Below are 26,653 nucleotides of genomic sequence, written 5' to 3'. Positions count from 1 at the left end.
AGAACGCCATTTTCTGGGGACGTGGGGGCCGCATCCTTGCTGGGGTTATTTTCGTGGTTTAATCCCGGTGCGATGCGCCAGTGCCCTATTACTTGGGTGTATTCGTGGACCGTAGGTGTCAGAGTGCTCCATACACACAGCAAGGTGACTGCTGCATGTCTAGTCGCTTCGTCACTTCGTCACTCAAAGTGATAGATTATGGTGGCGAGCTGTGCCCGGTGAGTGGTGTCTAGTAGTGAGGGGGAGGTCGCCCAGATGGCGCCTCGTGAATATCATCTGCCAGTCGCCAGAAAAGTGGTTATTTAAGGCCGTGTCTGATACTGTCCGTACGCAGTAATGCCGTCTCGATCGCTCTTGTACGAATACAGTGGCCAAGTTGCGCTGCAGTACTTGCTGGGGAGCCTCAGTGTGTGCGGTCCAAACAGCCTGACGGAAATAAACCAGGCGCAGGTTGCAGGTGGTAGCCGGGACGGTGCAGGCGGTCGCAGTCTCATCACAGCGGGTGTGTGGCGGAAACATGGGTGGACCCGAGGACGATGAGATATGTGATCTCGTGGAGGGCAGATGGAGAAGTTGATAGAGAAACAGATGTTCCGGTCTAGAGCCTGATGGACCGAGGTATGTGTTCGATCCCTGATGTTGATGTGTCAACTTTTTTAAGCTCTTGAACGCGCATGAAGTGCGGGCAAGAGGAGAAGGGGGAGAAGGGGGAAAAGGCACATGCAGAAAAGGGAGGTGCTGGTGATTGTGGTGGTTGCTCTGGTTGTGGTTGCTGTTTCGGGGAGGTACTTTTGATGGAGGTTATCTCACACAGCACCGCCGGCAAAAATTGACACAAACTCAAGTACCCCAAAGTGCTGAGGAAGCCTCCCTACTGTATGGATGCCTTGATTGAGGAACGGAACTAACGTCAGGTAACCTCCATCCACGACGGTGAGGCCGTGAACTAAGGTAGGAAGGCGGACAACGGACAGACATACTTCGTACACACAGGGAAGCAACCCATGGACAACAGCCAGCAGGAGCATTCGGAGTAGGCCCAAGTCACACCTGAATGGTGCGTAAGGAGCCTCGTGTAGCTTATCTTTACCTCCCTGCGCTTCATCAGTGCACCTCTCCGGTGGCGGGCTCTCACCTACCTTACCTTAAGATCAAGGTATCTTACCTTACCTTGGGTTGAGGTGGATTGAAGTGGACTGGAATGCGCCGTTTGTTCCCGTTTTGCCGTTTTCCCACCTCGCCCTGCACCCCTCCCAGCAGTTGTGCCGGGTTCTACGAGGACCTAGAGCATCGTCTGTACCGATACAGCATGTGGTATCCATACCCAGTCATACCTTTTTCCAAACGGTATTTCCATAGAAGAAAATTGGAACAAGGGGGAACAGCAATCAACCCTCGAGTCCACTTGGGAAATCACAGACAATCCCAGTATGCAGGTAATGTCCCGCTGCCTGTCACCTCGTTTAAGAAAGAAACGCTAGCGAGTCCAGTCGCAGTGTCTCGGCCCCTTTAAAGACTACCTTATAGTGGTTGTTGATATGAAGTCTTTGTCAAGGTACGAACATTCGTACTCTCGAGTCCTAAGCCTATCTACAATAGAGACTCCACACGCAAAAAGCTACAGTCTGTGTCGTATCATGTATACCTAGGCCCAAGGCCCAGAGCCCAGGCCATGCATGCAGTTCATATTTCATCCGAGAGAGTAACATGAACGGAAACAATGGCAGGGAGTCTGAAGTGCTCCCATCCGTTCGTTCTCGAGGTTGTTTTGGGTTGTGTGCTTGTGCCGAGGCAGTTACGCCCTTCCGTTTGCTAAATGTTCAATGTGCAATGTTCCGTACCTTAAGGTATTCAATTGAAAGCAAGTACCCAGACTCCGTGTTCTCTTGCCCTGCCTTTACTACTACCTCCACTTGAAGGTGAGCAAAGTACCTTATTGTAAGTTACATGCAGAGCCAATCCTTCACTTGCCATAAGGTATGCAGCGTTCCTGTTCCTGCTTGACCCCCTCCGTCCCGATCCGTGCTTGAGTGCCCAACTCCGACTTCCCTTGCTCCTGGAGACCGGAAGTGAAGTGCCTGTTCCTGTGGCCCACTAAAGCTTAGACTTCAATGTCCTCTGCTGGCTCCACGAGGGTTTGGTGGACGCAATACCTTGATCACACACTTGACATTGGGCCCTTTGCCTTGCCCGAGTCTGCAACTGGCAGTGGCAGGGTTGTCGGGGACATGAGGAATCTCACTAACCCATGAACCATACAGAACAATACCTTGCTATCTCTCTCAGTACCTTACGCACAGTAAATAGGTCGACAGGAGTAGTAGAGAAAAGCTCGTCGGTCCTCCTTGCTCTTAGTCCTTCCAACCCCGCCAGTGTCAGGCCCAACAGGAGCCAGTCGGGACGGAGCCATCGCAAGCACCAGCGCCAGCCCAAGCAGAGTCGGACGGAGACTTGTAGGGGAACCGGAATCACAATCTCACAGCCCTGACCCGTGAACGCCTGATGTGCTTGACTAGTGCTAAGAGCGGGCACCCATACTTTTCGTCCATCCAGGGCACCTCACCTCACCCACCTCACGCGTCCATTCCGACGGTCTTCCTACCTTAGTTCCTACCCGTACGGAGTACATACGCTACCTTGCGGATACAGGTACCATTAAATATTCTAGCCCCAAGCCAGGTACATTGGATAACACCTCCTCCCGTACTGGACCCGAACCGCACACACACGCACACATACACGCTGAACAGGCACTGCGACTGTGATCGTGGTCCAAGTCAGGCCAGGTACTTCGAGCTTAGAGCCTCTCATGTTCCCCTTCCAGGACCCATTTCCTCCCTCCCCGTCTCCGTCTATTTGACTCTCTCCCCTTTCCCCCCCCCTTCTGCCGCCTGTCCGCCTATCTTTTGTTCTCAGGGCAATGTAAGGCGCGGCACCGTAATTCCAGCCATCCAGGGTACATTTACCATGCCTTTAACCTCCGACTGGCCCTTCCCAACTTTGGAAGTCCCATCTGAGTCGGAAGCATTCCAATTTTTTTCTTGCGCGTGCTCCATCCACGCCATCTCCCCTCATCCTCCTCCGCCTTCCAACCTTTCTCTCAACCAGTGCCATTTCTTTCTCTCTCATTCGGCATCAACAACAAAACAAGACAAACGCCTTGACGCTTGCCAGAGGTCCAGAGGATAAACTCACTGTTGCTCTACCCAGAACGACCAGGCCATTGGGCTGCCCCGCGGACGCCATTTCGATAGCTGTGGCTCCCTCTGTCTGTCGACCTAGCTTCCAGGCAAAGTTATCCCCAACTTTGCCTACTTACGTTACCATCCGCGGTTTGCAATCTGTATTGCCGGGCCCTTGACCCTACTTCACTTCACCTTACCTGCTCTCTTGCGGGCTTGGAGAATTAAAGACACCGTACCTCAACTCCCCCGTATCTAACCAGTCATCTCATCTCGTCTCATCAGCGTCATCCAACGGCTGCTTGGGTTCGTATTTCTTTCCCGCCGGCATCCCTCCCGGAGCCATACACGCGTTCCGTACACCTCTCATTGTCGTTGACAAACGGACGGGCCACTGCCCGTATCACAACCACTCCGCCATTCCGTACCGCCCTCTCTTAACTCTGTTTCTCTTAATGCCCTCTCACTCTCCACAACCCGACGACAAATCGAACCCGACCAAAACCCGCAATCCATGAAAACGGCCATTTAGGGTCAGCCAACCCACAGCAGCCCGGGGTTTACCGCTTCATTCTTCACTCTCTCCAAGTCTCGATACACTCCTCATCACCGCCTTTCTCAACAAATCATCTGCCCGCCACACGCGCAGACAACCGCAAACCAAGTAGCCAACCCAAGTTGCAGGTTACCTCTCACTTGCAGCTCTCTGCATTTTGTTTGCGTTCTTACACACCGGCCGTCGAGCAAACCACATCCCGACCACGTCCGACTGAATCGTAGAGCAACGACAATGACCATCTCTCCTCGCTTCAGGTAAACTCACAACGCACTAAGCAAGATTGCCCTACACGGCGGGGCTATCTTTGCCAATCAGCACTACCTCCACGCACCCTCTACTTCTGTCATTTTAGTCTCCAGCCGTCTTTGCCGTAGACCGTCTGGTCTCGGCAGAGAACACATTCGCTTCAAATGGATTTGCCAAAGGGACTCGTCAAAGACGACAGGCGGATATACGAAGATGTTGCAGCGCTCACGCAGCCTCTTCCGCCGGATTTCATCATAAGAATGTGGCGTCGTAAGTCACCAGCCGCTCGCAGTGTCCTTTCACATGAAAAACTAACGTCACGTCATAGTCTACACCACAACAAATCTCAAGCTTGTCGACCCAACCGCACGCCGCTTGGAAAATCTGTGGTGGCATGTCATGGGCAGCGATAGAAGCAAATTGAAAGCTGCGACTGTGGCCAAGATATGGGAACACATCTCATATGGTCCAACCTTTGTGCCTCTCAAAGGCTCGCCGAACCGCTGGGAGGGGCCTTCGGTATTTGAATGCCTCGCTCGACACGAACTGGCCCTTGGCTAACGTTATGCACAGACGCCTCGTTTTAACAGCCAGCATGAGTCTGATCCGGTCCTCAGCGCTCAGCAAATGAATCAAGACATTAAGATGATCTCTGAACAGTCGGCTCTGAAGGAGTTGTCTGCCTCGTCATCTCGACCCCCGCCACCGCACCCGATTCTCAAGAAACATAGGGGTGACTCGAAATCCGGTCCTCGGCCAACAGCCCGATTTGTGTCGCCTCACGAGTCTGCTGATGAAGACTACCAAACTAGTGATGAGACGTCGTCGGGGAGCACAGGCACCAGTGGCCTGGAGATGCGCACTTCATCAGCAGTGTCCCCAGCGAAATCGAGCAAAAAGAAGCCCTCGACACCGACAAAACGATTTGTCGCATCAGCGGCGGGTAAGAGAAGACCTGTTCTGCCAAGGAGAATGAGCTCGCAGTCGTCCACGAACTCCGACGTTGGGACCAAGGAGGCCGGTTCTGCCAACGGAGGCAAACATGTGGGAACTTACAACGTGATGCATCCTCATGCTGAAGAAAGTGCTGTTTTGAGCGTATCCGGATCAGAAGGATTCGAAATGCCGCCTCCGAGCGCCAAAGCCCTGGGGAAACGACCAGTCGAAAGGCCCATTTCAGAATCTCCGAGGTCGGTGGGTGATTCCCGACCTGTTGAAGAACGGCGGAAACCGGTCCTCGTGCAAACAACAAACCGCGCGCCAGCACCAGAGCCCTTGAGCAAATCCGCCACCGAACGGTCGAGTCGCGAAGCTGGCACGGTCAAAGCTGGTGGCCTCAGGACGCCTACGTATATACCAGCTGCATCACCCGCGCTCTCATCACCAAGAATCAGGTCATTCTCTTCGGCACGTTCCGGCTTTTCGGCGCCGCGTATGGAGAGGGCACCCTCGAATTCCGACTCCTATCGACCGAGGGAGGCTAGCTTTGGTCGTGGTTCTGCGCAGGGGCTCATATCGAGCGCTACCGCGAGTACGTCGAATATTGCAGCCATGGGACAGGTGACAATATCTGGTGAGCCGGATCGACGTGCTCTGGAAACCTTGGAAGGCTTCCAGGACGAAGCTGGACCCAGAGGCAACCCACGCCGAATTTCCTCTTCATCGCACTTCGCGCCGACTATGCCAAGCTCGACTCCCGATGTGCCACTAGCGAGAACAAGAAGCCAGCTGACGCTACTGCTGGAGCGCGAGAAAGAGCGCACTGGGGATAGGCCAAGACCCAGGCCGTGATCCCGACAGCGAAAAAAAAAAAAAAAAAAAAAGTCTATTTTCATGGGTCACATATAATCTTATGTACTAATTCGTGAGGTATCACCTGCATTAAAAGGGGCTTCTGGAGTTCATGGAACACAAAACGGATGCAACCATTCGGAAGTGGATGTCTTCCTTGCGACTGAGTTTGCCGCTATAGGTAGTTGCGTCTGCCATCGGCAATGCCGACCTTGTTATCTTATCCTATATTCTTTTCATCAACTCGACGAGGCCGACCTTTAGGAAGAAGGTTTGGCGCATTTGCATCGCACGAGGCGTTTTCATTACCGGTGGTCACGGGCCCCTTTCGCAGGGGAAACGCCTGACATGCATTACAGGAGGGGACAGCGACCAAAAAGGGATCATTGTATGCGTTCACGGCGGTTCAACGGGAAGCGGCGGGACCATTTGAAGTTCGAAAAGAGGAAAGACGAAAGGCTTGCTCTTGGTGCGCCGTCATTTTGTCAGCGACCCACCGAGCTCTTACTAGCAAGCCATTCCGAATGAGAAGATATTTGTTTCCCAACCACTAAACTGACCTGATCATCCACGAAGAAACAGAGATGGGCGAGTGATGGGCGATGTGGCCATCAAAGAAGACGAGTGCGTCTTGCCCGGGCTGAAACATGACAGGGGATGACAAGCTTAGGTCCAAGGAGGATCTAAACTGCTTTCTCTACGGACTTGCTCACTCGGCTTACTCTGACTCCACAGCATCGGTCGTAATTCTGGCTAAGGGCATCATGTAGTCCCTCTATGGGAATCTGACTCGATGATCAGGCTCCAAAAAGCTCTTGATTGTGAACTCTCTACCAAAAGGTAGTAGTCAACTGCGTAGTTGTGAGGGGTAGACGGTAGAGGATCCGTCAAAAGGAGGGGAGGTGGCCAAAGACGAGGAAAAAGCAAAATCGCAACTGATCACGAGGTCAATTGTCTGGGACAAGGGAAGGGGGGGCCGACTTGCAAGCGTGAGATGGCGTCGATATCGCAACCTGGAAAGCCATTACGCAATCCAAAATAAGGGGCCTCTTGCTTCGGGTACGATGAGAGAGGGCCCATACAAGGCTCCAATCCCCTATCAGGGAAAGGAGAGTGATCTGCAGGCTTTTTTGATGGTAAGCGAATTCCTCTGAAAGATTCCATGGTGGTGCGACTGGGGTTTCTCTGTGAAGATCACTCATTCCGTCGGAGATGGAAGACCTCTGAGAGAGAGAGAGAGAGAGAGAGAGAGAGTTGAAGGTAAGAAGTAGTCCGTAGCCCCCCCTCCCCTCTTCCCTCCCCCCACGCCTTGGCCACGCGGACCTGCCGTGTCGAGCGCGAGGGGCAACGACAGGTCGGAATGGGTGGTGGGTGTGGGAGGAGAAGCAGAAGCTGTCGAAGCTACCCTGGAGCTTCTCTGTCGACAGGGGGGAGCTGTGCGGGGTAGGTATACACAACCTTAAAGGGGGAGGAGGAGCTCTGAAGTTTGGGGGCAGTGCAGTGGTAGGTTGTATCAGCCGTTGGAAACCGCTCGCTGACTAAGGTAAAGTAAGTTGTATTCTTCCCATAGTCCCCCCACGTCTGTAATTGCCTTACTACCTGTCACTCCTGTCACGCAAGTTGGGGCACCAAAAGAGTTGACCGGGCTTACACAGTGAGGTTGCGTTGGACCACCATTAATAATATACCTGCCTAGGCCCCCCGGGCTTCGGATTCAGTGGCAGCCTTTGCTCGAGGGAAAACTTGATAACTGCCCGGCATACATCAGAACGACAACAGACGGCACAAACCAGACTGGTGTTCCCCCCACACTAGTGGCATCCACGACCATATCTAACACTACTGTGACAACCTCCCACTCAGGTGAGATGGCGGATGGACATTGGCATGGGAACGGGGGGACAAGAGAGAAGTGGCGAGCACAAGGTAAAGGAGAGCGGTATTCCGGCTTATGCTTATCGCTCTTCAAGGTCCTCACTACGGCTTTCTCCCCTCTTTCCTTCTTTCTGCTCCTCCTCATCCGCGACACACACCCGCCCCGGCATGTCTCCCACGTGCGCTGACAACGGCGCCGGGTTCGAAAAGCACAATGGGGGGGGGGGGGGTTGGTGCGGGATACTTGTTCAACCTGGATCCTCCGGAAGCCTGGATACTCCCATGCTGTGGTCCAGAGTTTGGGTTCCATCGCGCGGTTCATGTAGTTGAATACTATGGGAAAAGTGTTGAGAGCTTCTTTGGTGTGATTCCAGCCAGCATTGGCACTCCTTCGGTTCATGAATGCAGCACCATGTCGACTGGGAGGATGGTTCAGTAATCCCATCACAAACGGTAATACTACTCTCTGCCCATGTCAGATACGGCCCTTGCTAGATTACTTTCTGCCCTTCTCATGTCTTTTCATGCTATGCTCTCTCTGTTCGTGTTCATCCCCGTCTTCCGAGCCGGTGGGATGGTTCCTATAGTTTTTCTGTCTCTTATCTCATCTAAATCCTTATATACCCCGTATCACGTTTTCCTACGGATAGATTACCTTAGGTAGACGCAAAACTCAACGGGTCCGAAAAGGCTCTCCGTATTTTGAGCCGCTTATCACATGTCCGCTAGACATTGACCACCAGTTCATTCCCGTCTTTCGTAGGATGAGGCTGGCGTCTGCGTTGTCTCCCACCTCCCATACCTACAAAGGACTTCAAATCCCCCAGCGACACCAGAGCCGCGAACACCAAAATAGGAACAAACAAGTCTCACCGGGGGGCTAGACAAGACATGTGCCTACCTGCCTACTTACCAAAATGCCTACCCACCTGCGTATTAATACGGGGTGTACATACAGCCAGATACCTCCGCCTTTTCGCCTATCTGCTCTTATGCAGTCTCGCGCCGCCCAACCAAACAATCTTACTGCAAGTCGCTCAAAACCTCAAAGACAACAAAGTTCTAGACCCTATACCTACCGCCCCCGACCGTTCCCCGGTTCCCCCCCCCCCCAACACACCGGTGCCGTCCGTCGCACCGCATATACTGGTACATATCAAGCATGCGCGAACGTCAAATCATACCGCCCCAGCGACCGCTCTCCCCGTCTAAGTACCCATGTGCAATACCTACTCTTCCCCCCGCAAACGCACGGTACGGCCTTGGGACCCTCGATTGTGCAGATGCTCCAGCCCCTTTTCGGTGTGTCGGTGCATGTGTGTGCTTATACTGTGCGTGTGGTAGCAGCAGCGGCAGGTAAGGTAGGAGGGGCACCACTGACCAGTGCCGGAGACCATGTAGTACTCTTTCCAGCCGTCATATATCCGTCATGTTTACCAATACCTACAGTCTCTCACGAGAAATAATACAAATCAACATGCTGTAAATTCCCATGGACGTTTCACTGGATAATTAGGTAGAGCATCGGGAGCGCCGAACCCCAGGCCAGCCCTCGAGACGAGGCTTCAGCTAAAGGGTCGAGACGAGGGTAAAAGTAGAAACTAGACGGGCTATATACGGGACGGCTCAGGATAGGGGAGACCCGGCGATATGAGAGATCGGATAATTGTCGGTGGCCCGTTCGGTGACCCTCTGCTGCGGGCCCCGTGACACTGCACGTCGGGGTGGTGGGAAACCTCGATCGGTGCCGACGAATGAGCCTCATCGAATATGCTGACCGGTGTAAAGCTACCTAGCGCACTCGCATTTCACATGCTACATCCATAGAGAGTTGGATAGTATCTTTGTGATCCTATCACGCTTTTTGATTATTATCAATTTGACTATCTGTTGACGTATCAATAAATCGACCTTCTATGTCCCCGTAGCAAAAACGCCAATCATTCTAGTAGAAATGCAAACTTTTGAGCCGTTTTCTCCTCTCCTTCAATCCAATTCATATGAAAGATTCGTGGCGGCTTATGTAACGGTGTAACCGCCGTCAACACGGAGATCCGCACCTGTGACGTAGAGAGAGGCATCAGACAGCAAGAAAGTGACGGGTCCCATGAGGTCCTTGGGCTGGCCCATCTTGCCCTGGGGAATCAGAGAAGTCCACTTCTGCTTGAGGTCTGGGTTGTCGTCGAGAATCTTCTCGGTTCTGCACATTTGCGTTAGTACTGACTGCCTAGAAACAAAGAATTTTGGTATTCGACTTACAGAGCCGTGAGCATGTAGCCGGGAGAGATACAGTTGACACGAATGCCCGCACCAGCCCACTCGACAGCCAAGGAGGCAGCCAAGTGACGGACACCGGCCTTTGCGGCGTTGTAAGGTCTAATTGAACATGTGTTAGCGAATTTAATGCCTCGAAGGAAACAAGACTCGATGAAACCTACGCCTGAGGCTGGGGAATGTTGACAATGGAGCCAGACATGCTGCCGATGAAGACCATGCTTCCGGGAGACTTGCGCTCCATGAGATGCTTGGCCACGCCGATAGCGAAGAGGTATGTGCCGTCGACATTGACGCCCCAAAGCTTGCGCATGCGCTCAATGGGGTAGTTGATGGCGTCAAAGTTCTCGGTGAAGCCGGCCGACGTGACGAGATTGTCAATCTTGCCGTGAGCCGCGAGGATCTCGGCAATACAGGCGTCGACAGAGGCGGGGTCTGAAACGTCTGCGTGATGCGCAGTTACCTTGGGGACTCTATTATGTGTTGTTAGGTGTCCGTTACTTCCTTTCGGGGTCAATTGAATCGTTAGACTACGTACCTCTTGGCTTCTGGGTTTTCTCTCTTGAATGCCTCAAGGAGGTTCTTGGCTTGGAGCTCAGCCTCCTCCTCTGTCCCGGTGTCAGTACACGGAGAATAATGAAACTTGCCGGCAACCGGGATCTAAAACTCACTGTTCAAGTCGACAATGGCAAGGTCGCTGCCGGAGTAGACCATGCCTTGGCCCATAACCAAGCCAAGGCCGCGCGCACCACCAGTGACGACGCCAGTGTGGCCATCGAGAGAGAAGGAAGCAAGCGTGGGCTTGCCAATGCCACCACCGTGACCGCGGACTGGCTGACTGCTAGGCAGCTGGTCGTCTTCAGGGTACTCGACTGTAACATCGGGGTCGGTTCTCGAATACTGGCCCGGGTGAGGCTTCTCTCTCACGTTGGGGCTGCCGCTGATGGATCTAGACTGTTGCTGTTGCTTGGGGCTAGTGGCTGCAATGCTAGCTTGAGCTGCAGAGGCGGAAGACTGAGAGGATTTGCCGCGAACTTGGGTGTGTCTCGCGATGGGACGAATGGTCCGCGCCAGTCGGGCGCTAAGGGGACGGAACATTTTGAGTGCCTGCGGGTGTGAAAGTGTTACGCGCGGTGTTGTTGAAGTAAAGTATGTGAATATTGCCGTCTGAAATAATATGACGGTCAAAAACGATTCGAGGTTCCCTTTTGCAAGGAATTAAAGTGTGAAAGCGAAACAATGATGGCGGTTGTTTCGATTTTAGAGAACCGTTGGCTTTTGCAGTTGACTTCAACCGGATGATGTCACGGAACTAGTTTTTGTTGGGCGGCGACCTGGATCGAGCAGATGAAGCTAGCTGTCTCTGGCAGATGCGGAGTTGACGATCAAATCTGGCAGAGGGCTGGTGGAATTCGAGGCGCCCAAGTTTGGGCAAAAGCAACGATGAGAGGAGCTATGGTGGGGTAGATGACGTGGGACGAGCGGGAGGGTGGTGATTGACTCCTGATCGTCTGGTTGTAAGTCTGGATCGGGAAGTACGTCTCGTAATTCGGGGTCGGTTGGACGTGGTTTGTTGTATGTGAGAAGTTGGTAGGTAGGAATGGAGGGGAGGAAGAAAGTCGCGGGGAGGAGGACAGTAAGGTAGGTATGACAGAGGGGAGGAGCTTGGAACCTTGGAGAAGGCGCGGGAGGGAAGGAAGGGAGCTCCCGTTTATGAGTGTTGGAGCTTTTCATTGGGAAGGAAGGAACGACGGGACGGCAGGGAACTTGGAAGGAGGTTTAGGTAAGACACCCGTGAACACTGGCAAGTAAGGAAGGATCGTGGCGTGAGTTGATCAAGTGGTCAATTGAGGTGGTTCACTTGGCAAGGGCAAACAAGGATTGGTGGTGTTGGTGGTGGTGGTGGAAGGAACCACAGAACTTGGTAGCAGCCAAAAAGAGAAAAGGCAAAAAGTTCACGATACTTTGGGCGTATGGACGCGTCTCGCAGCTTCCCGGCCCAAAACCACGTCTCGACCGGTCAGGTCCCAAGTCGCAGGTTCCAGGCGCCGCATGTCGCAGGTCGTAGCCCGTCCGCCGCTCTCGCACTGCCTCGCGGGGAGTTGGCCCGGAACTAGGGCTGGACTCATGGAGCCCGAGCGGACACCCATGGGCCAAAATAAGGATCGCTCCATGCCACCCACCGCGCCCACCGCCCACACTAGAACCACAACCCCGGGGCGGGGGTGGGCCATTGCCCCCAAAGGCCCTCTTCTAGGTGGACTGTCTCCCCCATCCCGGGATACCCGGCAGCCGGCTACCAGGCCGAACGGATGAGTCCCTGATTTTGTTTCCCTCTGAACCACCACCGACATTGGACGTTGCAGCGCATTCGATGATGGGTAGCATGGTACCGTGTAAGCTTAAGGCTAGATTTATATACTATGCAGTCCCAATAGTACAATTGAACAATAACAGTGTAGATGCTGTGAGTGAATGGCCTTGTTCATGAAGATGCGATGCGTGTGAAATCCTTGTAAAAAGTACCTGACTAGAATGCCAACCACGAGCAGAACATGAGATGGTGAGAGAAACAAGATGGAAACTCCTCTAACCCTTGTCGAGGTCTCCATGTCTCCTGCTCATCGTTCCGAGCTCCCCGTGTCCCTCGTGTCCCGAAAGGGACCCTGTGGAGTCAGGGAAAGAAACAACGAGAAATCTTGACAGAGCTTGTGACCCAACCTTGCCAACATAATGTGCGAAGCTCCAACTTTTTCCCCCCTCCTCTCAAGAAACTCCCGGAGGTTTTGGGGGTCCTTTGGGGGCAAAACATTGGGCATCTCTCGAACGCCATTCTCCACATTTTACTCCAATTTTCCCTGCACGGGATGAGATTCTAGAATGCCATGAGATTAGGGGTGGCCAAGGGTCTGGCTCTGGCCACCGGTGTTCATCCTCACAGACACACACTCAGTCTCATACACCTCAGACCTCAGACACAGACCAGACAGAGAGATCCTAACCTCCGGTTCGGAGACCGCCTCGATCATGCAGCCTGTCACACCGTCACATTATCACGTTGATCAGGATGGTCATGCTGTTGGCTTGGCCCGTCATTATGTTTACCCACTTCGTTTCTTCTCTAATTCTCTGCTGAACACGAGGTCCTCTGCATCGAGGCTGACTGATTGACCGATAGTCCTTTATTGATTGCCATGCCACTACTGGCCTTCACCCTGGTCCCGAGCATGCAAGTCATCTAATATCTCCCAGTTCCTGAACGGCAGAACCACCTCAGGAGCTGGCGCCGGGTTGCCGAAATCGGCGCATCGCTTGCACCTGCCCAGGCGGATGACCAAAAGAGAAGAGATGAGACTTAAACACGGTTGGTAGCGCAAAAGTTTACACTTACCATCAAATTGCATGGCCACCTACACTTCACCAAAAAAAAAAAAAAAACTTTTTATCAATGCCTTATTGATCGTTGCAGCTTCTTGCCAGGCTCTTCTATTCTATGCCTGATTGTAAACCCGCGAGCAAACCGCGAGTATAGAGACGTAGTCGTGCGGATATCTGTTCTGTTCTTTCGAAATTCTCTTGCTACCTTGTTAGTTACGCTTCGACTCTCGAGAAATTGGTAAAAAGTCAATGGCATTCTTCATTCCTATTGAATCAACTGCAGCATACATGATCAAAGTGCCCGTCTTTTGCACCGATTCTATTCTAAAGCACAAACATCACAACCCGAATCATCGTCAGTCATCATGGCCTGCCCGGTTCTGTTTCGAAGCCGAGGGTGCCAATAGCTTCTGTTGAGGGGTTGAGACTATACCGCCACTTTTCTTGAGGAAAGACATCACTCTAAGGTGAATACCTTGACTTGAAGCAAGGTCACCCGCGGTCTGGGACTTATGAGTATGGCGATTGAGCAACTTACAGAACCTGCAGCCGCACCACCTGCCTTTCTCGATGACTGCATTGACTAGGGCGCCACGAGTAAGCAAATCCCGCATCAATTCCACTGCCCAGCGGCGGTGTTTGCCAAGCGCGGCAACGAGATGCAGAGCTGTCCACCCGCATGAAGAGGCCTCGTCAACATCAACGCCGTCAAGAAGGAACCTCCTCACAATAGTGACGGGCTCTTCTACAATGTCGGGATATTTTGAAGCAAAATAGACGACGTTGAGAAAAGTCACAGGTGCAGTGTCGTTTTCGCGCCAAACCTTGCAGTGAGAGCTCTCGTAGCTCCGGACGCGACGACAAAGCCACCTGAGCTTTTCAACCTGTTGCGAAAACCAGCTGAGCGCCTCGGACAAAATGTGTCCGAATTCGATGTTGATGTCCTCAACACTCATGGCTTCCAAGACCATCATCACGAACTCTCCGTTTGGAGCCTCGCAGATCAGGTTGACGCTCGCCAGACGTCTGTCTTCTTGAGAATCTTTCATCTCGGCACGGGCTAAATCGATAAGAAGTCTGGCCAACCATTCATTGCCATGTTTGAAGGTATTGACGAGCGGGCATTCGACCGTGAGGTACGGAAATCTCTATTGCCCATTATTCACGAGGCTAGCGCCATTGCGAATGAGCAACCCAGCAGCTTCGCTCTGGTCATATTGGGTAGCATATGCGAGAGCCGTGTGCGAGCCTCGGTCATCATTGACATAGCCTTCAACATTGAGGTTTTCTTCCAAAAGCGTGTGGATCATGGGGAGCAAGCCAAAGTCTGAATAACTGTGCAAAGCGCCAAGCATGGAGCCCTGGTGGTCCTCCATCTTCTTGCGGTCCTTAAAAGTCCCCTTTGGACCATACTCGAGCCACCAAGCAGTACGGAAAGTTGATTCATCTGCGAAGAAAGCATGTCTCGGCTTGATAAACTTCAGAGACTCCTCGCCACACAGCCTCGCATGTGTTGGCCAATGACTTCTCGCATACTTGAACCACACCGCGAAACCGGGTCTATCTGCTTCAAGTTTCCAGTTCAATTCGGAGCGGTAGTAAATGTCCTCGAGGTGCTCAAACCTAGCGTGGAGATCATCGAGGCACCTTTTGGCAATTTTGTAGTGTGTTTTCTCTGGTGTGATGTGAAAAGTCTTGATCTTCGGATCCAAGTCAGCGTCGTGGACGTTAATCTCCAGGAGATAATCCGCGATTGACCGATGATACAAAACAACGTAGTTGTTGTTTTTATTTCTTGGACGACCGTCCCAGTCGTTCCAGTCCTTATCCTTCGTGAGTTTCATCAGCGGATAAGAATCCGTGACTAGATCCCGGATCCTTCCAAAAGCCTCGTCAGCCTCTTTGCGGTGTTTTGTGTCGGGATAAAGAGCATTGCTGAGCTGCCGCGTTGTGAGAGGCTCTTGAGCCTGAGCCATCCATCGGACTATTTCAGCTATCTCTATGCGAGACTCATCGTCTATCTGGGAGAGAAGGCGTGAGTAAACGGGATGAAGACCACGTGGCGCTTTTTCGAGCGTCTTCCACATCTCTGATTTTGATTTCTTCGATGCGATCTCGTCAAGCATGAAGGCAGCCTATGAGAAGAGTCCCTCAGAGAGTTTGCGTAGTGTTTCCCCCAACTTAAGCCAGAAACCTTCGTCGAACTCTTCGACCTTCGCATGGGTTCCAAGCCTGGCTTTGATCACCAGCCAAACGTCGTCTTGACGCTCACCAGGACACCTCGGACCGTAGTTGAGACCAGGATACAAGGCCCGTAGCGCCCTACCTGAACATTGGTCTAAGTTCAAGTAATGAGAACCTCGAACGCCTCCAATACCACCGCTGAGAGTGACGATCTTTGAGATATTGGGAGACTGATGGCAAGCTCCAGAGCGGTTTTCGAAGAGAGTCTGAATCTTTCCGACAAGCCATTTCTTATCGCCTTCGGGGCACTCGTCGAGCCCATCAAGAGCGCAGTAAAGAGGATCCAGGTCGGGATCTTTCAATGTGTGGGCGAAGATTTGCCATAGAGTACCGAGAGACCCCAATGCGTACTCCATTTTCCCTGTGGCCATCATGCATTTAGCAGCATGTTTTGCGAGAGCCGAATTTCTTATAAAGTGTCGTGAAGCCAGGTTCGTAGGACTAATTTCGCCGTATTTCTTGGATCGTGGCGATCGCAAAAGTGGTACACAAGATTTCCGGACGAAGATTGCGTGAGACCCTGAAACTCTCCAATAAGGAAAATGGAGAGCATCGTCTTCCCCGGGGCCACCGAATATGCATAACAATTCTGACTCTTCAGACTCCAGCCACGTTCGACACTTGTCCTCGGATCGAATCCATTCGCAGGTTCCCTCAACTAGGCCTCCTGTTGAATCGAGGATTTCCTGCTTGTCGATATCTGGATTCGTGATGAAAAGGGCGTCAACGCATCTTCTCAGATCGTCTTTCGCATGCTCGCCTATCCATGAGATATTAGCCAGACAACTTCGAGAGCGATCGAGGAATGATTCTGCCAACACGAGATGACGTGATTGCTTCCTGCAATAACAGTTGAGCCATGAGCGGCATATATGTCTCCAATGGACATCAACATGCTGACCCATTGGGGGCTAGGATGACAGTTTTGAGGGCCAAGGTGACAATAGCCGAGTCAAGAGGACGCGAAGAAAGAAGCTGCAGCTCCTTTGTGGCAAGACGACATGAAAGCCTTTGAAATTTTCCAGAGGAAAGATGGGCGAAGGTGAGAATGAAGGATCCCATGCGCCGAAACAGAATCACTCCCGAACCTTTGTCATGGTTGACGATCGAGACGTCAGCCCGCCTGCTGGGAGTCTGTGATAAAAATGGGACGACACTGCGGCCCTCTCGATGCTCTACACCTCACTTCTGCAACTTCCCAGCACCCTCAATTCACCTACAGAAACCATCAGATACCTCAACTGAAAAGATGGCTGAAGTAATTGGCACCACAAGTGCCGTAGTCGCCTTGGTAGCAACAGCTTTATAAGGAATTACAGGAGCGAAGGAGAAGATTGCCAACATCGAACGAGCCCCAGAGATGATCACTCACATCAAACAGGAGCTCCAAGATATCGAACGTCTAATGGAGCGCCTCAACATATCATTCCAGTCAAACGAAACCGAAGTGGTAGCCGTCGCCGAAAATACCAGCGTGCAATCCGCCTTCAAGGCCCGCAGCGCTTCGTCTCTGGCCTTGGACAACGAGGTCAGCAAGCTTCTCAAACGCTCAAAAGACGAACGGTTTCACTGGTGGATAGAACCAAGATCGGACTATTCGGCAAAGATAAGCTTCAGGTTTTCGTGGATGAGCTCAGAATTTGCAAACAAACTGTCAGCTTGGCTTTGGCCGCCGCCAACTTGTGAGTACTATACCTAGATCATGCAGATTTGATGGTAAATCTAATATTTTCCTCTTGCAGTCTTGCATCCATCGATCAAACCAAGCAGCTTCAGGCGATCCTAAATCGACTTCAGGCTAATGACGGTGATGTACACTCCGAAGCCATGCTCCAGGATTCGAGGGACTTGATCAGAGGTTACGAGGAGCTTCAAGCATCCCTACTTATCCAGGTCAATGAGAGACGAAGCAAGTTGACAGTGGGCCAAGTCAAGGTCTTGGAGTCGCAGGCTGTCATCGGGATCCACGGCGCGGACGGGACTGACGGGGAGCTGGATGTCCAGCTTGTTAAGGTTGAGGGCCAAGGATTCAACTTGCTGGTGGGATACTCCAAGGGCGTTGACCTGAACGCTGCCTTTTTCAAGAAAGACAAATAGTTCGTGATTCCTTGGTTCACAGAGTGATGTCACTGCAACGTGACGGAGGAACACTCGGGTGTCCTCAGACAGGATTGGAGATGTAGATTTGGATGTAGAGGAAGAAGCTACGTGAAGAAGATCTTCTGCCATACAAGAATCTTCAGACTGTAAAGTTGTTACTTCCGGGTTCTATGTGGTGGCAACCTAATGGAAATTCTTTTCACATTGGAGTTCTACATGCTTTTGCGGTGACATCAAAGGTCCCGTCTTGACTCTTTACTCCTGAGATCCCGAAATGGCTCGTTCGTTGTTCTTCATATCCATGCTACTTGTATGTCAATCACCCCAGGTGGGCATACTCCTTGTTGAAAGCCCTTCCAATGACCATTCTCCGGATTTCCGAAGTTCCAGCACCAATCTCATACAGTTTCGCACTGATGACCGTTAGTACAAAAGAGCCGGAAGGTACTTTGGGCTTAACTTACTCTCTCAACAGCCTCGAAGCTGGCATTTCCTCGACATAGCCCATACCGCCAAGAAGCTGAATGCTGTCCAGAGTACACTCTGTCGCCCTCTCGGCAGCATACAAGATGGCGCCAGCACAGTCCTGTGTCTTGATGATCCCCTCCTCGTCAACAGACTTGGCCGTGGCATATGTGTATGCACGGGAGGCCTGGAGCTTTGTGTACATGTCTGCCAGCTTGCCCTGGATGAACTGGTTCTGAGCGATGGGGATGCCAAACTGCTTCCGCTGGTGGGTAAAGGGCAGAGCGACGTCCAGCGCAGCCTGCATGATACCAAGAGGTCCAGCGCTAAGAACGAGGCGCTCTAGGTCCAGACCCTCCATCAGAACTCTCACGCCGCCGTTGATCTTGCCGAGGATGTTTTCCTTGGGCACGAAGACAGAGTCAAAGTTGAGCTCGCCAGTGTTGCTTCCGCGCATACCCATCTTGTCGAGCTTCCTCGCACAGCTGAAGCCCTTGGTCTTGGTCTCGACAAGGAACGCCGTGACGCCCTTGGAACCCTTCTCAGGCTCCGTCTTTGCGTAAACGACGATGACGTCGGCATCGGGACCATTGGTGATCCACATTTTGGAGCCATTCAGGACGTAGCCACCATCGACGGCCGTCGCCGTCGTCCTCATGCTCACGACGTCGCTGCCAGCCCCAGACTCAGACATTGCGAGCGCGCCGACACTCGTGCCGGCAATCAGACCGGGGAGGTACTTCTGCTTCTGCTCCGGCGAACCGTTGAGCTGAAGCTGGTTGACGCATAGCTGGGAGTGCGCGGCATAGCTGAGACCAATTGAGCCAGAAGCACGCGAGATCTCTTCCATGACGACGCAATGCGCCTGGTAACCCATGGCCAGACCACCGACGTCTTCATCGGCAGTCATGCCCAGGAAACCAGCCTCGCCCAGCTTTTGCCACATCTCATTGGGGAAGGCATTGCTCTTGTCCGTGTTCGCGGCGACTTCCTCTGTGATCTCGCGCCTTGTGAACTCCTGCACGCGCTCGCGCAGCTCGGTAAGATCGGCTTGTGACGGTGCCTCAAATCCCTTGGGATGCTTGGAGGAGTGGTGTCGGGTCTGGAGGGCGGGGGCGGCGAGGGGTCGCAATTGAAGCGCTGGCCGCGCCAACGATCTGAATGCTCTGACACTTGACATGGCTGTAGAATGTGCAACAAAATCGAGAATGAAATTTGTTGAAAAGAGAGGAAATGAAGAACAACAACTTCTCCTACGACTGATGATCCAAGTTACCTTAGCTTGACGCCGAGCTGGAGGTCCGGGACAAGAAGGTGCTCGGCTACGGGCGGCTTTCAGCGGGCCGAGGTGAGCGATTGGACGTCACTGGAATGGTATCCCGTCAGCAAGCGAGCGGCCCTCGAACCTCTCCTTCCCGTCTTCAAGGGCTTCGTCGGCACATGTAGTGCTCCTCCTTCATACTCTCAAACTGCCGCACCCTTGGGATCCTCCTTTGTAAACGTCCAAAATATGTCTTTTTCACGTTCATCGAGAGATGTGCTGCTTCTGTCGCGTCAATTGACCCGGCCGGGGTTCAGGGCACCCCGCCTCCCGCGATCCGCCCGTACCGTTGCGACCTTCACGGCGCCGCACCAGGCGAGCGCCATCTCCCGAATCCAGACCAATGTCGATCCGACGTCCGAGGAGTACAAGGAGAATGAGAAGCACATGGGGGAGGTGATGAAGAAGATGCAGGATTTGACACGCAAGGTGCACCTAGGTGGCTCAGCAAAGGCGAGGGAAAAGCACCTGGCGAGGAAGAAGATGCTGCCGCGTGACCGAGTTACTGCATTGATCGACCCTGGCACGACATTCTTGGAGTTGTCGCCGCTGGCCGCACACGAGCTTTACCCCGAGGCTGATGTTCCCGCGGGAGGCATCATCACGGGTGTTGGTGTCGTCGAGGGCGTTACGTGTGTGATCGTGGCCAACGACAGCACAGTAAAGGGCGGAACGTACTACCCGATTACCGTCAAGAAGCATTTGAGAGCACAAGCCGTGGCCCAGGAGAACAAGCTGCCGTAGGAACCCCATAACTCACCCTCCTTGGCGAAATCTTACTGATGCTGACGATGACACAGTTGTATCTACATGGTCGATAGCGGCGGTGCCAATCTCCCACACCAGGCGGACGTGTTTCCGGATCGCGACCACTTTGGGCGCATCTTCTACAACCAAGCAAGGATGAGCTCCATGGGGATTCCCCAGATTTCAGTTGTAATGGGTCCGTGCACTGCGGGTGGTGCTTATGTGCCGGCAATGAGCGACGAGAGCATCATTGTTGAGAACCAGGGCCACATTTTCCTCGCTGGTCCGCCGCTAGTCAAGGCTGCCACTGGCGAGGTGATCAGTGCGGAGGAGCTGGGCGGCGGCAAGATGCACTCCTCTGTTTCAGGAGTAACGGACTATTTAGCAGTCGACGATGCTCATGCTATCACACTTGCGAGACGGAGCATCAGCAACCTGAACTGGCCTACAAAATCACCTTCAACAGCGGCGCCAGTGAAGGATTATGCAGAGCCTCTATACTCGCCGGACGAGCTTCTGGGTATCGCCAGCACCAACCTCCGGAAACCCCTACCCATCAAGGAGGTCATTGCTCGCATTGTTGACGGCTCGGAATTCTCCGAGTTCAAGCGCGACTTCGGTTCAACCTTGGTCACCGGATTTGCTCATATCCATGGCTACAAGGTTGGTATTGTGGCCAACGATGGAATTTTGTTTGCCGAATCTTCTGTGAAGGGCGCACACTTCATTGAGCTGTGTGCTCAACGAGGCATTCCGCTAGTCTTCCTCCAGAACATCTCCGGCTTCATGGTCGGCTCCGCCGCCGAGCGTGGTGGCATCGCCAAGCACGGCGCAAAGCTTGTTACTGCTGTTGCATGCGCTGATGTTCCCAAGTTCACCGTCGTTGTCGGAGGTAGCTATGGTGCCGGCAACTACGGCATGTGCGGTCGAGCTTACAGCCCCCGTTTCCTGTGGATGTGGCCGAACTCACGCATTGGTGTCATGGGCGGTGAGCAGCTGGCTGCTGTTATGGAGACTGTTGGCAAGGCCGATCCCGAGTTAAAGGAGAGGATAGAACGGGAAAGCGACGCAACGTACTCGTCAGCCAGATTATGGGTCAGTCATTACGATTCACACGTCATCCAATTTCTGCTAACCATACTCATAGGACGACGGCATTATTCCTCCCCAGCATACCCGCCAATATTTGGGCCTAGGCCTAAGAGCAGCCATGTCAGGGCGGAATGAAGTCAAGGCTGGCGATACCAAGTTTGGCGTGTTCCGAATGTAAAGAAAGAAGATGATGATCATTTAGAAAAGGAAGCGTAAAACAAGCCATTTACTGCTATTTCCTTCTGAAATTCGACAGCTCTCTGTGCAGTGTGCCCTAATTTTGGCAATATGCTCGGCAACAGGTGGTAAGTATTCTTCATCATTTATGCGCTTTGTAGTAAGAACGTATGATGACTGATGACCGATTGCCGATAAAAAGCCCACAAACGAGCCATCAGCCCCCATCTCACTTGCAATAGCTTACGTTTTATTAAGTGCCTAAGCTGGTTGACGAGGTTCTAGGTTCATCCGGGTGCCTTGCATGCAATCCCGCTGTTGCACTCAACGGCGTAGTGGAGAACTTTATTCGGGGCCCTGAAGATGGCAGTTTGGCAGACGGTGAAATTTCCCACTCATTTTCACAAAACTCGCATCTTTCACGAAAGTGAACTCCCCGGCCGGAGCAGACTGCCAAACAGAGACAGATTTGGCAGCATACGGAGAAGGTTTCTGCAATGGATCGGGAAGGAGCCAATCGCACGGAGCTCTCTCCGGAGGCCCACCGGCCAAACCCTTGCCGAACGCCGGCGGTGAAAGCCCCGGACGTGTTGCACAGCCAGCCTTGGGCTCTTCCCCTTTCCGTTGCCTCTTCAACCCATCACTCACATATCCCCATGTCTACGCATTTCTTGACACCTCTCCACAAGTCTTGCAGATCAACCGTCAGCAAAAACGAACGTGGCCACAGCTACAGCTGTCCACGTGCTCATATTTGTGTGACGTTTACAACGGGTCTTGAGTGTTCTACACGAGACGTGCTGATCAACTTCTTTCAGAAACCCGTTAATCGCTTATTCTACTGGCTTCTAGAAGCACGAAAGTACCTGACATAACCGGATAAGGTCTGGCCGAGGTTGAAGTATGGAATAGATGGTGTTATGGTGACACGCGACTAAACCTGCCCGGCCAAAAAAGAGTCTCCGGCCGCGGCAGCAAGCAGCCGATCTAATTCGCTTGTCAGTTTCAAGCCGAATATCTCACCACCCGGCCAGAGATGACTGATCATATTTCCTTCCGTTTCTTCTCACCCACGTGGTGTGCATCGTGCCTCTCTTATTCCCAAACAAGGCACCCTTCACTTTTACCTTCTCTCCCAGGGCAGACCGCGATTTGTGGGCAACCCATGCAGTACACTCACACCCCAGTCTCACCGATCGCTAACCCATGCCTCACCGGTATGCGCTCACCGGGCTAGGCCCTGCAGTTTGTTCTTTTCAACCTTTTTTTCTGCTTTCTTTAGGGCTACTAGTACGGATATGGGACCCGGACAGTGGGGTGAGTGTCTTGATGCCGGCTGCGGCGGGCGCAGCAGGATTGCCTTTCTGGCACCCTTTCGAAGGCGGTCTCTTCTTTTTTTTGTTTGTCAATGTCTCTGTCTCAAGCCTTGGCTCGGGGATGGCGATGTGCTACTGCATGAAACAGACTCGGTCAGTGAAAAATTATTCTGGATGGTTCCCGGAGGCTTGGAAGAGACGTCGACGCCGAGAGGCTGGATGGAGGCAGACCGACAGCTCGAGTGAGCCTTCTTGCCAGCAGGCTCTCGTGATACGGTTCACCGCCATAAGATCAAGGGCGGGTATATGAAGAGGGAAGCCCTAGTCGGTGAACTGGCTCGATTTGGTTTCGTCGACCTAAACTAAAGGCAGTTGCCGAGGAGAGTTCTTTGTTCTAGAACCAAGCCATCCCAAAACCAGACAGCTTCATCCCTCTTCAGGCCGAGGATACATATCATCAACTACCTTCATTCTGTATTCTTCACTGTCAATTTGTCTGTCACTTCAGCTCAAATCATATCAACCCCTCTCATAGCCTATTCATTCCTCCAAGTTGGAACAAAATGGCACCCTCTGCTTTACCGGAAGAGCCCCAGATGTACGCATCAACCATCTCAGAAATGGCACGCGGCCGCAAGTTCTACCCTTCAAACAAGTTCATCATCAGCTGCGGCACCGTCACAATCGACATGCGGGCACGGCGCGTGCTGCTAATCTACAACAAGAGACACGCAATCTACCAGATGCCCAAGGGGCGGAAAGATATTGGCGAAGACCTTCTCGCAGCGGCGTTGCGCGAGACGCGAGAGGAGACGGGCGTCACGGTGAAGCCCGTCACCTTGAGACTCAGCACAAGAGCTACGCCTGCTGGCGGGCCCTCCGGTGCCCCAGAGGTCTCCGAGGAGATTACCGACACGGAACCAATTGCTGTGTGTCACTACCCTGATCCGGCTACTGGTGCTATGAAGATGGTATTCTACTTCGTTGCGGAAGGGAATTGTGATCTCAGACCGGAGGGTTGGACGGGAGAGGACAGGGTCAAGTTTGACGTTAGCTGGGTCGATGTTGACGAAGCCGCGAACAAGTTGGCTTTCAAGGAGGATGGCATGGTCGTCACCAAGGCTCTTGAGGATTTGAGAAAATCGGGATATGATATCTGAGTTTGGGGGGGCGCTTTGTGTTTTCATTGGATCAGGAAAAGTTGGGCGTTGGCCATTGGAAAACGGGAGGCAGGATTTGCGTGGGGTAATTTGACTTGAACACGACGCGCAGGCAATTGGTGTTGGCATTTTCGGGATCCTTTACTTTCTCTGGGTTTGGGAAAAGTCAAGAAGACAATGGAATTGGACCAAATTGTTTACAGGAAGCAGTTTTCAATTGAAGTCTGTTTGTCTCGGCCACTTTGATGAGTCTCAGCAAGATAGCCTGGTGAGCTGCACGAGAGCTACCAACCCATTGTCTGGAGAACCACCACGAGCGCTTTCTGACTCATTGTCCACGAAGAAGAAAGGGTCTAAGTGGAAGAAAAGAGAAAACATGAGGAAACGGTATCTCGGCCGCGGATCAACTCCCGAACATAGCAGGAGTCTGACAGCTTGGCGGTGACAGGGGCTTCCCATCCATCTCGGATGCATTATCCAAGTCTCCCCGGCGACATATTTACCCCCAATTTGCGATCGATTCATAGGAAGAAAGTTCAATCTGACAAACCAGAACGCTGGGTCTTGCAGGACGGGTGGACGGCGGTGGATGCAGGGCTGCGGCGGTCCAGCCCACCGCTGCCCGCGGCCGCTTCCCTGTCATTAAGACAATATAGATGTGCGGCTTAGAATGGTTGAGCATTGTTTAGGTGAATTGCATATCGACCGGTTTGATGATTGGTTTACTCTCACTTCACCGCGTGTATGTCTCGTCGTGCCGTCCCTTGGCGTCTCTCATTTTCATGAGTACGATTCATTCACAATGATGAAGTCGAGGAAAGCCAGAAAGAATAGAGACAACATGGTTGACCGAGAATGTTCAGGTAAATAGCTGCATGAAGCTTTGCTTTAGCGAGTCTTTCCTGACTAGCAGGCGCAATTCGTGTCTCGGGTCGACCGTGACTGCCGAAGCCGGCCGGCCGAACTCGGGACCGGCGCCGGCATTCATCGACTAGTGGGGCCGATCATACCCACCCTTGGCGGGGTCGACCCTTTTGCCGAATTGATTCTCATTGAAGCAAGTGGTGACATCACCCCCACGAAACCCCCCTTCTCAGTCCCAAGCTCCTGATGGGGCCCTCGTTGCTACCCCTCCATGGAGACAATCGAGGAACCGCGGCTCCCCCCTCTCTTGCCAATCGCGAACAATGAAATCGTCCAACAGAAGCGGCACAGAAAGCTTCCGTTAGCTTCGTCTGTACTGTAAACGTCAGCGAAACGGAGCAGCTCTTAACCCCGCCAAAACGCAGCTTAATCCGTCATTGACTCTCCACATCGAGGAGCCCGCACCCGCAATGTACATATTATTACCTCCACTTGACGTTTGAAGCATAATAAATCCGATGTCTTCCCACACTGCCAAAGCCGCGCGCTCCGCTTCCCAAGCTTTATCTAGATCGTCGTCCCTGATTCCCAGACAACCTCACTTCCCCACCCCTGCGATAGCTTCCCGATCAACAACCACAACAACACTAAAGAGCTTTGCGAATTGCTGCAGCTCAACCACATCGACACCCCTTACACAACAACTTCACAAGTCGTTTTCGACACAAGCCGCCAAGATGTCGACTATGCCCGCTCAGCACGGTCACAGCGAAGGATGCTGCAACATCCCTCCTGTCGTCTCCAAGGGCTACGATGCCAAGGGCAGCTACGAAGAGATTGGATCAAAGAAGACATGTAAGTCAAGTCCTAGGCTTACCTACCTAACCAATGCGTTACAATGCTAACTCGATCACCACTACAGACGTCACCGGTCCCGCCGACGCAAAGAAGGCCATCGTCGTCACTTTTGATATCTTTGGATTCTTCCCCCAGACGCTCCAGGGAGCCGATATCCTGGCCACCAGCGGTGCTGAGAAGTACCGTGTCTTCATTCCGGACTGGTTCGCTGGCGAGCCCTGCCCCATCGAGTGGTTCCCTCCCGACACCGAGGAGAAGCAGAAGAACCTCGGCGGTTTCTTCCAGAAGTTCCCGCCTCCCAAGATTGCCGAGCAGACCCCCGACTACGTCAAGGCTATTCAGTCAAAGTACTCATCCATTGAGTCTTTTGCTACCATTGGCGTAAGTACCCCTCCAGGCTACCTTAGTACAGAGTGATTGGATAGGCGCTAACAAAATCGCAGTACTGCTGGGGCGGCAAGGTCGTTTCACTCGTGACCTCGGGTGACAAGAACCCCTTCAAGGTCGCTGCCGAGGTCCATCCCGCCATGGTCGAGCCCGAGGATGCCAAGGGCATCAAGATCCCGCTCATTATGCTCGCTTCCAAGGACGAGCCCGAGGAGGATGTCAAGAAGTTTGAGGCCAACCTCAACGTGACTAAGCACGTCGAGACTTTCAAGGACCAGATTCACGGATGGATGGCTGCTCGCTCTGACCTGGAGGACTCCAGAGTCAAGGAGGAGTACACTCGTGGATACAAGACAGTCCTTGAGTTCTTTGGAAAGAACTTCTAAGATTGCGTGTAGATAGTAATAATCACGAATGGATAACGAACTATAATAAGAGCATATTTCTACGTAGTGCCCATCCTGAGTCTGCTATGTGTTTGCTACTTGGCCATATCGTTTGCGTTTGAACGGAGACCGATTATACCAGCTTAGTTGTCTATTTCTTTTGACTACAAGTCAATGCAAGCTAGCCACCGCACATAGCATTTGATACAATCAAGTATTTTAATGTTACAC

At 52.6% G+C, this 26,653-nt stretch overlaps 10 protein-coding genes across 10 annotated transcripts; 6 read left to right on the top strand and 4 right to left on the bottom strand.

Moving 5' to 3' along the window:
- The first annotated feature begins 1,811 nt into the window (after positions 1 to 1,811).
- On the top strand, positions 1,812 to 2,584 carry BDZ83DRAFT_633132 (uncharacterized protein). The gene has a single exon (XM_060509012.1). It carries the CDS (start codon positions 2,249 to 2,251, stop codon positions 2,486 to 2,488), a length of 240 nt encoding a protein of 79 aa, XP_060361133.1. The 5' UTR covers positions 1,812 to 2,248; the 3' UTR covers positions 2,489 to 2,584.
- A 1,567-nt stretch (positions 2,585 to 4,151) lies between these two features.
- BDZ83DRAFT_586146 (uncharacterized protein) lies at positions 4,152 to 5,471 on the top strand (the record flags this gene model as incomplete). The annotated part of the gene is made up of 4 exons (XM_060505918.1): positions 4,152 to 4,257; positions 4,316 to 4,506; positions 4,561 to 5,177; positions 5,252 to 5,471. The coding sequence occupies 4 exons, from the start codon at positions 4,152 to 4,154 to the stop codon at positions 5,469 to 5,471; spliced, it is 1,134 nt and encodes a 377-aa protein (XP_060361132.1).
- Positions 5,472 to 7,383: 1,912 nt separating this feature from the next.
- BDZ83DRAFT_20753 (uncharacterized protein) lies at positions 7,384 to 8,339 on the bottom strand. Its single transcript, XM_060501686.1, has one exon. The coding sequence runs from the start codon at positions 8,096 to 8,098 to the stop codon at positions 7,493 to 7,495; it is 606 nt and encodes a 201-aa protein (XP_060361131.1). The 5' UTR covers positions 8,099 to 8,339; the 3' UTR covers positions 7,384 to 7,492.
- A 1,333-nt stretch (positions 8,340 to 9,672) lies between these two features.
- BDZ83DRAFT_586120 (short chain dehydrogenase) lies at positions 9,673 to 11,025 on the bottom strand (the record flags this gene model as incomplete). Its single annotated transcript, XM_060505915.1, has 5 exons — positions 9,673 to 9,853; positions 9,913 to 10,029; positions 10,092 to 10,400; positions 10,466 to 10,535; positions 10,599 to 11,025. 5 exons carry the CDS (start codon positions 11,023 to 11,025, stop codon positions 9,673 to 9,675), a joined length of 1,104 nt encoding a protein of 367 aa, XP_060361130.1.
- A 3,770-nt stretch (positions 11,026 to 14,795) lies between these two features.
- BDZ83DRAFT_760260 (uncharacterized protein) lies at positions 14,796 to 16,307 on the bottom strand (the record flags this gene model as incomplete). The annotated part of the gene is made up of 3 exons (XM_060515161.1): positions 14,796 to 15,128; positions 15,171 to 15,440; positions 15,519 to 16,307. Coding segments are annotated over 3 exons (1,392 nt in total), but the record flags the coding sequence as incomplete, so codon positions are not given.
- Positions 16,308 to 17,706: 1,399 nt separating this feature from the next.
- Positions 17,707 to 19,397, bottom strand: BDZ83DRAFT_633115 (acyl-CoA dehydrogenase). Its single transcript, XM_060509011.1, has 2 exons — positions 18,114 to 19,397; positions 17,707 to 18,062 (listed from the first exon to the last, which is right to left on the bottom strand). The coding sequence occupies exons 1-2, from the start codon at positions 19,292 to 19,294 to the stop codon at positions 17,969 to 17,971; spliced, it is 1,275 nt and encodes a 424-aa protein (XP_060361128.1). The 5' UTR covers positions 19,295 to 19,397; the 3' UTR covers positions 17,707 to 17,968.
- A 227-nt stretch (positions 19,398 to 19,624) lies between these two features.
- BDZ83DRAFT_586071 (carboxyl transferase) lies at positions 19,625 to 21,452 on the top strand (the record flags this gene model as incomplete). Its single annotated transcript, XM_060505911.1, has 3 exons — positions 19,625 to 20,175; positions 20,236 to 21,277; positions 21,330 to 21,452. The coding sequence occupies 3 exons, from the start codon at positions 19,625 to 19,627 to the stop codon at positions 21,450 to 21,452; spliced, it is 1,716 nt and encodes a 571-aa protein (XP_060361127.1).
- Positions 21,453 to 22,464: 1,012 nt separating this feature from the next.
- BDZ83DRAFT_20656 (uncharacterized protein) lies at positions 22,465 to 23,204 on the top strand. Its single transcript, XM_060501680.1, has one exon. The coding sequence runs from the start codon at positions 22,658 to 22,660 to the stop codon at positions 23,075 to 23,077; it is 420 nt and encodes a 139-aa protein (XP_060361126.1). The 5' UTR covers positions 22,465 to 22,657; the 3' UTR covers positions 23,078 to 23,204.
- Positions 23,205 to 23,387: 183 nt separating this feature from the next.
- Positions 23,388 to 23,927, top strand: BDZ83DRAFT_722389 (NUDIX domain-containing protein; the record flags this gene model as incomplete). The annotated part of the gene is made up of 1 exon (XM_060512470.1): positions 23,388 to 23,927. The coding sequence occupies one exon, from the start codon at positions 23,388 to 23,390 to the stop codon at positions 23,925 to 23,927; it is 540 nt and encodes a 179-aa protein (XP_060361125.1).
- Positions 23,928 to 25,047: 1,120 nt separating this feature from the next.
- BDZ83DRAFT_633107 (Alpha/Beta hydrolase protein) lies at positions 25,048 to 26,492 on the top strand. Its single transcript, XM_060509010.1, has 3 exons — positions 25,048 to 25,646; positions 25,714 to 26,030; positions 26,093 to 26,492. The coding sequence occupies exons 1-3, from the start codon at positions 25,310 to 25,312 to the stop codon at positions 26,420 to 26,422; spliced, it is 984 nt and encodes a 327-aa protein (XP_060361124.1). The 5' UTR covers positions 25,048 to 25,309; the 3' UTR covers positions 26,423 to 26,492.
- Positions 26,493 to 26,653: the final 161 nt, after the last annotated feature.

This window comes from Colletotrichum acutatum (genome assembly GCF_030867785.1).
Source record: "Colletotrichum acutatum strain CBS 112980 chromosome Unknown BDZ83scaffold_103, whole genome shotgun sequence".
Classification (NCBI taxonomy): Eukaryota; Fungi; Ascomycota; class Sordariomycetes; order Glomerellales; family Glomerellaceae; genus Colletotrichum; species Colletotrichum acutatum.
This window is presented reverse-complemented; position numbering and strand designations above follow the sequence as displayed.